We start from the raw sequence: 15,081 nt of genomic DNA, 5'->3' as shown, positions 1-15,081 counted from the left end.
TCAAATCTATTACAGATTCATATGTAGACCATCATTTATCAGTAAATACATTTAATTTCAGTCTGCCCAATATCTGCCTGTACCTACCCCTTCCACATTACTGTTGCTTTCTCTTTTTGTGCCTTCCCACCAACCATCTCCCTTCCTTCCCACCCTGTCCAAAGGCCATGCTTTTCCCCATCCAGCTACACCCCTTCCTTAAAATGTTGCCCTCCTTTCTTTGAACCTTTGCACATTTCAATCTCTAAACCTCACCGCTCTACCTTATGTTATGATTTTACCAACATAAAATAAGTCTCGCTCAAATAGGTAGTATGTTTCTCAGATTTGAGGGCATTTGAAGCTTGGGGACCATGAGGTAACGTAAAATGGAGGGGCGGCCTGATAAATGGTGGTGAGGTGCCCCCAATATTTCTGCATCTCACACACATACCTATGTCTTTAGTTAAATTGGGGGCCCAAGAAAGCTGTGTTCCTCCCTTAATAGTAGAGACTTATGTTACGCCGCTGTTGCTTGGCACTAAACATTTATTTTATTTGGTCATTTGATATCGTGCATAACTCACTCCCGGAGGAGTATCTTGGCGCTGCACTACATGAGAAGACAAATGGAAGGAATCTATAACATATAAACCCCTTCTTAAAGGAGGGAAAATCTGGGCAAGAGAAAAGGCTAAGAGGAAGTTTATTCCAAGACAAGGGGCTGTGTAAGAGAAAGATCTGCCCTCACAAGGAACATCTGCGATGTTCAAATGTAATTGTCCCGGAACTGCAGGCACCGCTCTCCTGACAGACTTATAATCACTATATCACTGGAATACCCACATATTTGCACAAGGACTGCTGGCTCCTGTGCATTGAAACCTTGTGATATCCCTTATACTCTGTTGACCTCTACCCTCACCTACGAGAACAGGTGAGAGTGTACTACAGGCTCGTATATTATGTGTGGTATTGTATACCCTTGGGTACCACAGGTTCTTATAGCAACCAAGGGCAGTAGGCCCTTTTTGCTTGTGGCCCTATATTCACCAGAATAATGCAAAACCTGACACCACAGATGTTTTAAACTGATCCACTGCTGAGACCAGACAGATATCACAACATTTGCTTGAGTGGGATACCTGCCTCCAAAGCTGACACCTCCTGTCCGTTCCTCAGGATGCGCAGTGCAAAGGGGTGTTTGGGTCCGAGGCCAGGTTTCACCTCGCAGCCCCGGAGCACCACAGCATTCACGTGGGTCCTCAGATCATTCCGGTCCTTGTGGAAGTAGAGTGTGTGACCTTTCAAGCGGCACCATCGCTCTTTCCAGCAGCGATTCACCAGCACGTTGAGGTACCCTGTGGAAGCAGTATGTGAAGAGAGAAGAGCCATGATAATGCTATGTGGAGGACATCTGAACATACACTATGAAGAAAAGGGTATACTAGGACCAACCGTATAAGGGCAGCAATCACCCCATCTGGGCTGTGCAAGGTTGACACCATCTCTACAGAGCTGTGATCACCTCAAACACTACAATGGGAGCTCAAAGGGCAAAGATATTCTGGACCTACTACTAAACTATCCTAGGTATTGTTATCACCCTTGGGGCCTTATGTTCATCCCATAACAGTCTAGGCTTTGTTATTTCCTCAGGGAATGTTCACCTTTCTATTAGTCTATCGGGGATGAGGGATTAATTTATGATCAGACCAATATGACATTAGAGCAAACTAAAGGTTCTCCGAATATAACAAACAATATGAATTGCATACAAAATCAAACTTACAAATAATATACTAAATGAACTGCATACAAAATGACATGTAAAAATCAGGCAAAATAAACACTTACTCAGAGTCTATTTCCAAAGAGCAAAATGTTTCTTCACTTGTTGATAACCCTCCAGAAACTAACCTTGGGAGGAGGAGGACGCCACGCAGATCAGCTACCAGCTAGAAAGTGAACGGCTAATTTTAAAAAAAGCCTAAAGAAAATGACCCTTGATTCCATGATGAATACATGCAAGAGTTAACCGCAAAAAAAGATTCCTATCTACACAGAGTGAAAGTGGAGGACGGAACAGCATAAGGTAGCTTCCAGAGGCGTCCCCCCAACCACTACAAAGTTCAAGGAAATAGGATCGGATTGAAGTTGGTCCATTTTCTTCAAAACCCGAGGAAAGTTTTTCAACTCATCATAGATATAAGTAGAAAAGAATGAAAGCAACATGAGCAGAAGGATACGTGCTCATAAAAACTTATAACAACGAAACCAGGAAAGACCAAACCTGGAAAATATTAAGCTGTGAACGAGTCCTTGAAGAAGGTGCAGAATAGAACAAGCATTTACAATGCAATAGGTCTCGCAGCATTAAAGTTTGAGTTATTGGCATTGTGTATGACAATGCGTTGCATACATTTTTTCGAAAACTCTGAATTAGTGTATAAAGATGATTTGCAAACTGTCAGATGTTGCTTAATAATAAGGAGAGTTGGGAATAATTAGGATATGCTATCTTTTGCTATCCTGTGTTTTTTTTGTTATGCTATGCTGTGTTTTGTTATGCTATGCTGTGTTTTGTTATGCTATGCTATGTTTTGTGATGCTATGCTGGTGAGGGTGAGTGAGTGAGGGTGAGTGAGGATGAGTGAGTTAGGGTGAGTGAGTGAGGGTGAGTGGGTGAGGGTGAGAGAGGGTGTGTGAGGGTGAGAGACGGTGTGTGAGGGTGTGTGAGGGTGAGAGGGTGTGTGAAGGTGAGAGGGGGTGTGAGGGAGGGTGAGGGGGTGTAAGGGTGTGGGGGGCGAGGGGGTGCGGGGGGTGTGAGGGTGAGGGAGGGGGTGGGCGTGTGAGGGTGTAAGGGCGAGGGTGTAAGGGTGAGTGAGGGTGTGTGAGTTCGAGAGGGAGTGAGGGTGTGTGAAGGTGAGGGTGTTTGAGGGTGAGGGTGTTTGAGGGTGAGGGGGTGTGAGGGTGACGGGGTGTGAGGGTGATGTGGTGTGAGGGAAAGGGGGGTTGAGAGTAAGGAGGTGTGAGGGAGGGTGAGGGTGTGTGAGTGTTGGAGGTATGTGAGCGTGAGGGTGTGTGAGGGTGTAGCAGGGATAGCATTGCATGTGACTTACTGGCAGCTCTCTTGTGAGGTGTACAAAGACAGAAGGTAAAGAGTAATACACAGGAGCTGATTAATTGCACACACATCTCAGGAACTTTGACTCCCTCCCTCCGCAATTTTGCAGTACATAAAGTAGTCCATTTGTATGCGAAATTCGAACTATCAATGCTTTTGTACAGCGGGCCCTGTCTGGGACAGCCCTGCTCTGTTGCTATGGCTGCAGTGTGCTGCCAGGGGTGTTGGAGAGCTATTTGCTGCTAAGGTCTCTCCTTCCTCAGCATGGTTGCTGAGCCAATTCTTTCAGTTATGATGCACCTTCATAGCTGAAAGCCCAGTAATTACTCTTGCTTTAATCCTTCAGTGTTTCCTCTAAAAAAACAAGTAAGTGTTGCAGGACAGACTGGAGGCCTTGGAAGCTTAGTCCTGGACGTGATAGAAAATTGTGGGCGAACAGTGTCATCGCCTGCGTGAAGGGGCTGGTTATAAAGGGAAACCCCTGCCTGCCTGGTCTAAACTTGGGCTGCGCTGAATGTGTGGCACTCACACTGCGAGAGTTGTTTCTGCAGCTGTAATGGGAAATCATTAAATGACCTCTCGGAACACATGCCCCAAACGGAACGCGCTGCCCCCTCTGGAGAGGAGGACCCCTCCTGGCGCCAGTGCTGTACGGGTAAGTGTGCAGCTACCCCTTGGTTGGACTAGTGCACTGCCCCTGGTGTTCATGCCCACATCCCGGAAGTACCACAGCACAACAGCTGGATGGGCTCGTGTGAGCAGGACTGCGTCAGGCAGCACGTTGTGGAGTGGGAGGCGCTGGCTGCTCGAGGAAGCCGAGTGTCCCAGTGCACTACCACTGATGTGTAGTACCACCTCCCGGAGGCGCCACAGCACCAAAGCTGGTCCTTGCCTGGGCATAGGGGGCCAGTGTCGGAAGCATTGCCTCGTGCAGCACGGTTTGCACAGAGACACGTTGGTTGTCAGGGCAGGACTGCAGTCCCTGTGCCTCCCTGTGAGCAGAAACCGAAGTGCACTCACTAGGGCTGTACGAGATAGGACCTGGATGCAGCAGGAGGACAGAGCAGTCCGCACTGCACGCGCTGTGTTTGCCAGAAAAAAAGAAAGAGCTGGATGAAACACGGGTACAATGCGCTACGGCCCTGGCACTGCGCTGTCTTGGAGACTTCGCGCACTGGCGCTGCCTCTGTACCCTCATGCAGTGGGGTTATCTCGGCACCATTATGCTCTGTGCCTTATGTACTGAGACTGGCCTCGGTGCCCTCCAGCACTAACTAGCTCTGGCCACATACTCCGATGCATCCTCGGTGCCCGTGTGCCTGCGCTGCCTCGGAGCCCTCATACACTGAGTCTGCCCCGGTGCCCCTGTGAACTTGCCCTTGTGCCCTAGCGTTGCCTCAAAACATATACTATGTTGCCTTGGTGCCCCCAAATACTTCTGAAGCCTCGGTGCTCACGCGCACCATTGTCTCCTCAGTGCCCTTGTGCACCGGGCATTCCTAGGTGGCCGCACTGCCCTCACACCCCGGCTTCTAGATTAGCGCAGGCACAGCACCCCGGCCGCAGCTCGCATTACTGTCTCTAAGCCTATTAATGCACAGACGTGTAAGACGCATATTGTTATTTACCGCATGCGGAGCCGGCGACTCTTAATGCTGGGTTGCAGTGTGTCTGGCCTTTGCTTTCTTTCAATACAGCAGCCTTTTCCGCAAACGCAACGTGCCAAAAGCGGTCCCTCAGTCCCAATACTGTCACCAAATGTGACGCCTAATATGCCTTTTCGAACAGCATAATTTAGCCTCTTGGGAGGCGGGAGGCGCTGTTAACAAGGGAGCGAGAATAGAAAAGATGCTTGGGCAGCCGACAGAGTAGGCTCATGGACCGGGGGTATTGAGGGCATGCAGGGAGGTGGGCAGCGCGCAGGCACAAGATGGGATAGGCCGGTGGGACGAGTGGGAAGGTAGTCAGTCCTCCGCTCTTGAAGTGACTGGTGGTCGGGTAGTAACTCGCACGAGAGGAAGGAGACACTGGTGTCCCTGGAAAGCAGTGCAAGGCCCAGTCTAAATTCCCGCACAGAGTGAGTTAGTGGCTCGAACCCGCACATAAAGAGAGGATGAAGCGAGCAGCTGGTGTCCCTTGTGCACCGTTAGATACCCAGTCTTCATGTCCTCGGCCCTTAGGATGGATAGTATGTTAGGGAGCAAGGTAGTGATTTGTGGGAGAGGATGGCACTGGGGGACCGGGCCTGATGCGGGGGTCGCACAGGGCGGGCATCCCACAGGGGCAGGAGCCCGTCTGCGAGAATCTCTTGGTAGCACAGCGCAGTTCTGCCCGAGGGAAGGGAGCGGGGCCACGCAGCAGCGCAGTGCTTGCACAAGCATGGGGCTTGGTTGGCCGACAGTGGGGGGAGGTGGAGTAGGCACGGGGGGCGGAGGGGCAGGCACGTGTTAACGGAAAGTGCAGCAATAGTTGAGTCGGGTGCCCAAGGGTAAGAAGGAAGGGATCTAATTACAAAGTTGGGGGGAGGGGCGGGGGTGTTGTTAGCCTGATCAGCATCTTGTGATCCTGGGCAGATTTGTAAATGTCATCGAAGTACCAGAAAATGGATATGGTCCTGGCGTGCGCTATGGGTGCTCCGGTAAAGAGCATCAATGCTGGAGTCGCATTATGGGTACGAGGTCAAAGGGCCCTTGGTTCGGCAGCCGAAGAAAAGGCCGCAAGGAGTCTAATTACAAAGGAAGGGGGCGGGGGGGGGGGTGTTTCTCAGCTGGACGTTCATGGCGCTGCCTGCACGACCCGCTGCCAGCTCTGGGGGTTTTGAGCCGTAGTGAAGGCTGGGACTCGGGCTCGGTGAGGACAGTGAGTGCACCCTTTGCCCGGGCCCCAGAGTGCCCCGCCGCTTCAGAGTGATATGCGGAGGGCCCTCGGGGCGTGGGCATTAGGGGCAACTGAGCACCTGGGGGTGGCAGAGACACCTGCGAGCTTAGAGGTGGACAGGGACGCAGCGATGCTCGGGATGGCAGGCATAGCAAGGAGACCCGGGGGGCTGTTGGAGGCTGCCGGGTTGGTGGGTTCCGTAGCGGTGTGGTTTATGTGGCCACTTATTGGTCTGCGGGTGAAAGCATTTGGGTTCCCGAGGGCGGGGAATGCGGGCGAGGGTCGCGGACCAGTTCCCCTAAGGATTGCCTTTTGGGTACACCCGTATGGTGTATAGCTGTAGTTTAAGGCACAAAGTGGGTGGCAACTCTCTCCTGGACTTATCACACGATTGTAGACTGTACTATTACCTCGGTAGACCGGAGATGCATGCCAGGATTGAGACGCTGTCGGGTAATTGCGGAGCTGCACAATTGTGCTCCACAACTGGCTTCGCCCGCGCTCAATAGTTTAAATCTTACGCCTGAGGGCGGCTGGCTCCAGTTTAACACTTCCTCTACACCCACATCTTCCTCGTCTTCGTCGTTCTCGTCCTCTTCTTCCTCCTCATTTTCGTCTGGAGGGGTAGGGGTTGTGATTCTCGTTACCCTAGGGCGGCTTGTGATTGTAGAGGCGGCTGTTGGACGGGGCCGGGTTTGAACTACAGAGATGCTTGAAGATGAGCGAAACTGAAACCTGGTGCGGGGCGGGACTTCCGTCTTCAGAAGCCCGCGCACGCGCACACGGAGTGCCTGGCCAGAGGAGCAGCTGTGACGTGATGCGGTGAGTGGGGTTAGTTGGGGGGGGGGTCTCTCTGTGTGCGTGTGTGTGTGTGTGGGCGGGAACGGCGGCGGGGGGGGGCTGGGGAAGGTGTGGTGTGTGTCTGTATGTGTGCGCTCATGTGTGTGTCTCTGTGTGCGTGCGTGATCCATGGTGACTGAAGAGCCTGCCAAAATCGGAGCGCGCGACCTGATCCGATTCTGGCAGGCTGCGTGCGTGCGCGTGCCAGTCTGTTGTCCCAAACCTCGTTAGTCCTTGAAAGCCAGAATGATTACAATAGGACTCCACTGCGACAATCGCTTTCGCGATTGCGTCGCAGTGCGAGCCCTAAAAAAGCACCGAAACGCCGCGTCGACTATTTCGTTCTTGCAACAATTCATTGTTTTATGAATATGATTATGTAATGTTTATGTTGAAGTACCAAATCAGTGAAGGTTTAAATGTTTTTTAATTATTCCTTGGAAAACTTTTTTAAATGTGTGAATAAAATTGTGTATATGATTTTTAGATACTACCACTTAAGACTTATTCTAATAAATGTGTGAAAATGTTTTAACCAACAAATCTGTTTCATGGTTTTAATGATATCTTTATGGTCCATACATATTGAGTTGTAAATTTGGTAATCATTGTAACACTGCAACCCAATCCTTTTTTGCAAATCATCCCCCAGTTGGGATCTTAAGCATTACTGACTTCCAGGCGAAGGAACCCTCTTTTTTGTTACCTCCAGAAAAGAAGCCTTTCAGTTCCCTTAGGCATCAACTGCAAACGTATGCCAGTTTTGAGAACTAAAGCCCAGAAAGACTATTTTAAGGCCCTCTGGTCTGATTCAAGGTTAGGTGCCAAAGGAAACCCCTTCAGTTTCTGGAGGAAATTATAAACCGGTGGCAAATCCGAATGTCTAATTTTATCTACAATACCATCCCTAGCAATACTCCGAAATATACTGTTACTTCCTGAAATGTTAGGATTTCCTATTATCACCTAACTCTAAATAAAGTCCTTATGGACTCATTCCGAATTTGGCAGGGAGGCGCAGCCAGCAGAAAGAGGCAGGCATCCTGCCCACCATATTTAGAGTGCTAATGACACCTAAGCACTCTTAATATAGCACAGGGTATATTCGGATGTCCCACTTCAGCCCCACTCCAAATAAGGCTCACAGATTTGACTGCTTGAGAAGCAGATATTTTTAGAAATAAAAGAGAATGGCATCATGTAAGAAGAAAACATAATTGCACAGTTATGCCTTATACAGCGATGGCGAAGGTCACTGAGTAGCTTCATTGGACATTTGCGGATAAATATGTGTATTGGACTAGCATCGCATTGTACAGGTGCAACTCCAAGCACGTTGAAATCCACCAAGCACAAATACCACGATGGGATCCTGATTTTGTTGTTCAATCATGCTGGAAATGCACTGCGTTGATGGGTCTTACACACGTACTTGTGTTAGGCATCAGGCATGTGTACCATTCTTGTTTTTTGTTTGTTTAATATAGCACAAACTTGACCCGAAGGTATAAGAGCGCTTTCCATGAGCACCAGTTGAGTTACAAACAGACACATTCATTTTGTTAGGCACGGGAGATTAAGTGATTTGCCCAGAATTACAGGATGTTGAGTGCCCCTGCCGAGACTCAAAACCTGTTCCCCAGCTTCGGGGTCAACCCCTCTAGCAGTTAGGGATTCGGGATGGTCCTCCTTTCTGACTCTTCATTCACCAAGAACATTTTCATCAAATCTTGAATTTGGCACACTCACCTAACACAGGAACAAACCCGTTCACACTACTAGAAGCAGACCTTAGCGAGCCGAGTGAGACTCTGGGCGGCAACGGAAAACTTTTGCCCATTTGCAAAAGTATTTCTGGGCTACGGACCATACCAATGGCAGACTGTGTGCTATACAAATGCTGATAACATAACCATAAACATACAAACTTATATTAAGTTATCTTGACCCTGAGCGTCTGGTAACTTCCATGAGCAGTTTTGATGTAAAGCCTGGAAGACAATGTGACACTTGCGTGCTACAGGGGTCCCAACGCGTATAATCACTGATGAGCTGCTGGGCAGCAACAAGTAGGGCAGCTCTTACCGAAGAAAGAAGAGCAGCATTCAGTGGTGCAGCTGGTGCAGTGGCACCGGGCCCAGGGGTGAAGTGGGCACACTTCACTCCAAATGCAATACCAAACTGAAACATTTTCTTTGCTTGCATTAGGGCCAATTGCACCCTCGCTATTGGCCCTCGGAAGTGGCAGTCTGGATAGCACTAAACACAGATGTCACTATTCACCAAACAAGGTCAAAAATGAGGGGAAGTTTATAGGTAAGGCTTGACAAAATAGTTTATAGGTTTTTGGTAGCTGTTGATTGTGATAAATTCTCACAGTGCTCTGAAATTAATGTTAGAATGAATGCAATAATCACGCTAAACAACCAGAAATTAACTACAATTGAGGTGCGGCGTCTTAGGATGCTTATACTGTGACATTTCAAGGAGGGTAGCAGTCAGACCCAACGGGCCGCACAGCATTACGGGTAATGGATAGGGATGGGAGACAGGTGGAGCGCTGAACTCTTGATATATACACTTTGCACAGAGGCGTTTTACAAAAGGTGTCTGGGAAATGTCCTGGCACGCGCGGAGCAGGTCCTGGGCCCCAGTATTCATAACAACGCTGATCGGCCACACGCAAGGCCCAGCGCCTGCCTGTCTGCCTGACCCAGACACCGCCATTTTAGGGGATGACCTGGCACTGGGCCAGACGGTGCATTCTAAAGATGGAGTGAACACGGTAATGTGTGACCGAAGGAGAAACGTGGAGGTAAATAGATGCGAGAAGAAGAGGCGGAGGAGGCAAGGGAGAAGGAAAGCAAAAGATAAAGACAAAAGGGGGCCGGGAGAACGGAAGAGTAAAGAAGAAGGAACGAAGAGGTACAAGGGAAGCAAAGGGTAAAAGAGATCGAGAGAGAGAGGTGCCAAAGGCCACGAGGAGAGAAACAGTGATGGAAGGGAAGGAGAGGCACAGGGGATGGGAGACGATGGAAAATGAAGAAAAGAGTAGTGGAAGTAGGGAGATAAAAATGGGAGGAAGGATCCGAGACAAGGGGAGAAGGTAAGAATCAGAAGGACAGTAGGGAAGTTGAAGGAAGAAATGTTAGGAAGTGGAAAGGGAAAGAACAAGTTAAGGAGAAGGTAAAACGAATAGAAGAGGATAAGGTAAGGAAAGATGAATGACAAAAAGGAGAACAAAGGAAAGTAGGGGTGGTGTCTCTTTTTTTTCACTCCTCTTCGTGCTCTAAGCTCGTTTAAAGGCAGCATTCATGGCTTTACCAATCAACAGAAAAACGAGGTGATAGAAGGACGATTGAGAATGAGGGAGGGGAGGCAAGAATGAAAGATAAAGGGGTGAATGATTGGCAGAAATATGAGAAAAAACAGAAAAGGAATTGAGAGGGGAGGGATGGATGGAGAAAGCGGGAATGGACAATAAAGGGGCAAATGAAGGGGAACAAATAACTAGAAAGTGAGATTGTAGGCGAGTAGGGGGCATGTGGGACAATGGCGAGAGGAGAGTAAAAAGAAAAGGAGGGAATAACAGGAAGGAGGGAAAGAGAGATGAGAGAAGTAATGGAAATAAGGCAAGAGGAAACAAGCGCTAACAGGAGAATGGAATTAACAAGCGCAGGAGTGTGTACAAATCATGACAGGGGGTAGGAAAAGGTGAAATAATGCAAACCACAGGTAGGAAGAAGAGACAGAATAAAGAAGAAAGGAATGACATGGTGAAGAGAGTGGAGAAAAAAAGGGGCAAGAGCAAAATAGTGAGGAGGACATTGTGGGAAACAATGCATTACTCTCATTCTGGAACCCTTGAAGTGAGTGATCACCCTTTACCATGCAGGTGACACAGACGCGTTACGCCTCAACTGGACTGACCATAAACCCCAATTTCAGGTGGTAAAAGGTTAAGCATGCAAGACCAGGCGGTGCTGTCACTCCCCTAGATGTCCCGCCCATTTGGATCTTCACTGTGACTGACAGATAATGACATGCGAGCCAGCAGAATGTGGTAGCCCCACAGTAGCACCTTGCTTCTTTTCACCATGCAAAACCAGTTAGCTTCCTAACTGGGCTCACTCGTGTTCTTTGTCCTTTGAGTGACTACCAGAACACCACTGGCCCCTTTAACTGTGCTGAGAGATTGTTGAAGTACCCATTTGGCACCAAGACTGCTTTCAGCCTTGGGGGTACCCTGTCCCTAGTTTGTTAAGACTGTTCTTGTTGGGAACTCAGCTACAATGTTTACAATACAGTCAGATGCCCAGCTTTTTACCCAGGGCCAAAGAGACATATGGGCAGGAGGCTTTCATATTATCAAAATGGAAACAGCGCTTTTCAACATTTGTAACCTATGCCTCAGCGACCGCTTAAAAGTAAATCCAAGTATACCCAAAAATGTACAAAAACATGAACACACTTCCCAAAAGGTTAACATCGACCACAGGGATCAATGTTAACGTAAAATCTAGCCTCTAGCGTGTGTGTTTTATAAAAGGTTTTGGAGTTTTATCTCAACCCTAGATGCTAGCACATGATGTTTAGATGTGCATCTTTCTTCTCACCTCCAAAATTAAGCTACATTTAAAGAGCATCATATTGTCCTTTACATTTACAGCATTGACTTGGAATTCATGTTTTATAAGTAGTTTACTCTGTCCTGTTACTTATGCCATACCACCTATTACAATTCAGCTCGATTTCACTACAAGTAAAGTGTCAAATATCCAAAGGGAGTAACTTGTTTATCCAATTGAAGTGCCTCAATAGTGGTGGGTCTAGGACGCCAGTGTTAAACAATGCTACTAACCAGTGACAACTGCTGAGATATTTTTATATAATTACTGAATACCACAGGACCTCACAATTAGACGTCACCCACAGACACAGAACAGGAAATGGAGTTGGTCGTTAATTGATGATGGCAGGATAAGGAAAGGCAGCTGCAGGTGTGCAGTCACAGGAAGACATGGGTGATATTAGCACATGTTGCTTCAAATAGCATTCTACTGAATACTTTTTGCAGGTGGTGGGCATCAGCACCCTTGTTTGGGGACTGGGACATATTTTTCATCAGCAGAAATTGACCCAGAGCAAGAAAGAAGCGTGTTGAAAAAAGAAGAAAAAACACAGACGTGAAAGAGGATGCAGGGGGAATCTGGAACAAGCATTTGCAATGCAATAGGTCTTGCATTTGCGAGAGTATAAGCTATTGGCATTCTAAATGATAATACCGTTTATTTATTTGTTTTGATAATTAACACATAAATAGAAGGCATTGTCATTTACAATGCGAATAGGTCAAACTACGAGACCTCTGTCACCATTGTCCCAGGCTGCTTGGAAAGTGAAAGTGCGCATGGCACGCTGAAAGTTGAAGGAAAATATGTCATGCCTGCAGAAAGAGAAGTGCATTACAGAAAATAGCGCTTACAGACTAAATAAGACATACTGTGTAACAACTGAAGTAAAAGGGCCAGTCCTCATGGGAGGTTACAAATGAAGACAAGGCGGTACTAAGGAGAGACTAACAAGCCTATTAACGAATCAGAAGCCGGCATTTACGAAGGACAATGACACAAGTCAATGAAAAATATGGACGGAGAGTGAACTGAGCTTCACGTTCATACTCAAATACAGCATCCCTCGCAGAGCAGCGCATGCGCTGCCCAGGCCCAAACTAAAAAGTGAGAGAAACGAACTGCAGTGTGGTGGAAGAAAGACTACATAGCCTTGGTATTTGGCAACACTGATATTGAGCAGCAACAGCGGTGGCTCCCATGGGAAAGCTTGGGCTGTGTACTCATTTGGTTTACACATTACGCCTTTGAAATGGGTGCCGGGAACGCCACCACTCTCCTATTCGCCGAGGCGAAGGATGGCAACATTAGAATGTCACCTGACTATTCACAGATAGCAGCATACTTTCGATAGTTACACTAGGTATCATTTCTATTCTCGAGCAGTGACTATTGGAAGTGGCAGAGAAAAAGTACATGGATGGAAAGGTAAGGAAAGCCATTCACTTCCTTCCACACCCCCTGAATGAAACCCCGTCAGTGTCCTCCTCCATTCCTTACCTACTGAGATCTGACTGGACTACAGTCGTAAAGGACACCAATCTTTGCTTTGATCTGTAGTTACTACAGTTCATGGGTCCCTGTGGCCCCTGGGACCTAGATGTGGCACTTGGTACGCACAGTGGTTAATCTGTAAACAAAATAGGGGACAGGGCTCTGGTCAGGAGGCAGCTTGCATCAGCACATTTCTCCTGTTAGCACTGCCTAAAACAGAACCAACTACTAACCATGAAAGCGGGGAGAGGATGTGGTGTAAGGGCCAGAGCTGCTGACTTCAGAGCTGGGGAGCCAAGTTTGAGTCTCTGCATCGGCTTAACATCCTGTTCTGGGCGAATCACTTAATCTCCCTGAGCCTACCATAAATTACTGTTAATGTGTCCTTAACCGGTGCTCAAGGAAAGCGCCGGTGTTGATGATTAAGTGCTGGTGCTAAGGCACCCAAAACCACCAGCTCAAATTAGGCACTGGGTAAGCACACTCTTTGACATGCTCTGTCACAAAGTGATCACACACAATGATACAACGAGGACACTCAAATTTAGTACTCCTTGGCCCACTCTGGCTCATAGTACTCCTACTCTTCAGTTCAATGCCCCCTTCTCAGGTGGTCACAATTCTTAGCCTGTTGCATTCTACAGCATGCACAAACCTCAGCTCGCTGCAGCATTCAATACTCACAGTCAAAGGCCTACTGCAGCCCAAGGGCTGACAGTCTGACCGATATCAACTCTTGTTCTTGCAGTACTCACCACAGCATGGAATGTCCTCCTCAGTGGACGATGTCTGGGTGTCCTCGGGTGATGGCTTCCTCTTTGAGAAGCTGATGATGCGGGTGATCTTCCTGCCCGCTGCACGGCTCACTGAGCCTTTGAGCTCCGCCAACCCACTCCGCTTAACCTTAGCTGTTGTTGGATAAAGGAGAGATGTGTTTCAAATCGAGAAAAGAGAAAAAAAACCTATTTTTTTCATTGATCCGCCACACATAAGTTCATAAACTGAAGAGGATAAACTGCAGAACAATGTACCAGCTATCCACTAGTGGTGGGAACCAGTCAGTATGCAATGGTAATAATAACAATAATATGAAGAACATTTTTATATGTAGAACTTGCTCCACAGACTAAAACCAACAGATTTTACTACCATCAACACAATGGTACTGATCCTATAGACTTTTGAAGGATGATCGGCTGGACCAACTGCAACAAGTTTAGCATCATTGTCCTACAGGTTGTGTACATGTTTATTGAGTCTAGTGCAATAACGCACTATGATATCTCACTGCATTACCAATTAAGCATGATGAATGTTAGTGACCGTATGATTGTTATTGGCAATGGGAACCTGTAGCCTTCCGTGAAAGATGGGTAAGGCTCCATTTCACAGGATATTCAATACTTCTTGTCCGGTGATGTTATGTTATTTTAATTTATAATGTGCACAAATCACCCTGGAAGGGAAGCCTTGGCGCAGCACAGATCGTAAACAGAATGAAAACTTCTAGGCCACAAACAGCTCTGTCTTAAGAAATTTTCTAAATTCAAAATGATCCGTACAATGACGTAACTGGAGCGGAGGCTTGTTCCAATACAGAGGGGCTAAATAAGAAAAAATCCTGATCTAATTGAACAACTTGCTGAATGCTGGGAGTTGTATTCTTGTTTCACAACAGTTGAACATCAAAGAGTAAAGTACTCAATTAGGATGGTTTGTACCCCAAGTGAACATCGGGTAATCTTACAGACCGCTTTATGTGAATGACTGTGGTACAGATACATGAATGCTGTGGTCTTCCTTGTGACTGTGTATGCAAGTATGAGCATGAAGAACCTCTATGTGGCAAGTTAGTATCAGCAAAGGTCTAAGGGCAATATGTATGAACACATTTTCCCATAGACACAGAATGGGTAAAACCCTTTGATACATCTGGCCCTAAGAACACTATCGAAGGCAGAGAACCAAGTGAATGAGATGCTAAAACAAATAACAAAGAACATATTTATCCTTTAACTGGAGCGCATCAAGGAATCTGCTTTGCGATTTCATAACTAAAATATACATGTAAGTGCAGGTTCATATGTGCATCGATAAAGTCTGCCTGCTGGGTACCTCTGTTTTCCTACTCAA

General features: G+C 47.4%; 1 protein-coding gene across 1 annotated transcript in view; it reads right to left on the bottom strand.

The window, feature by feature from the left end:
• The window catches only part of AFAP1L1 (actin filament associated protein 1 like 1), a 164,525-nt gene that overhangs the window by 58,007 nt on the left and 91,437 nt on the right, over window positions 1-15,081 (bottom strand). Inside the window, exons 11-12 of the mRNA XM_086931589.1 lie at window positions 13,704-13,856; window positions 1,129-1,340 (exon numbers count right to left, since the gene is read on the bottom strand). Of these exons, the coding sequence (XP_086787715.1) occupies window positions 1,129-1,340; window positions 13,704-13,856 (365 nt within the window). The remainder of the gene's footprint in view (window positions 1-1,128; window positions 1,341-13,703; window positions 13,857-15,081) is intronic.

This window comes from Lissotriton vulgaris, chromosome 7, assembly GCF_964263255.1.
Source record: "Lissotriton vulgaris chromosome 7, aLisVul1.2, whole genome shotgun sequence".
NCBI classification, from domain to species: domain Eukaryota; kingdom Metazoa; phylum Chordata; class Amphibia; order Caudata; family Salamandridae; genus Lissotriton; species Lissotriton vulgaris.
The sequence above is the reverse complement of the archived record's forward strand: the minus strand, read 5'-3'. Positions and strand labels throughout refer to the sequence as shown.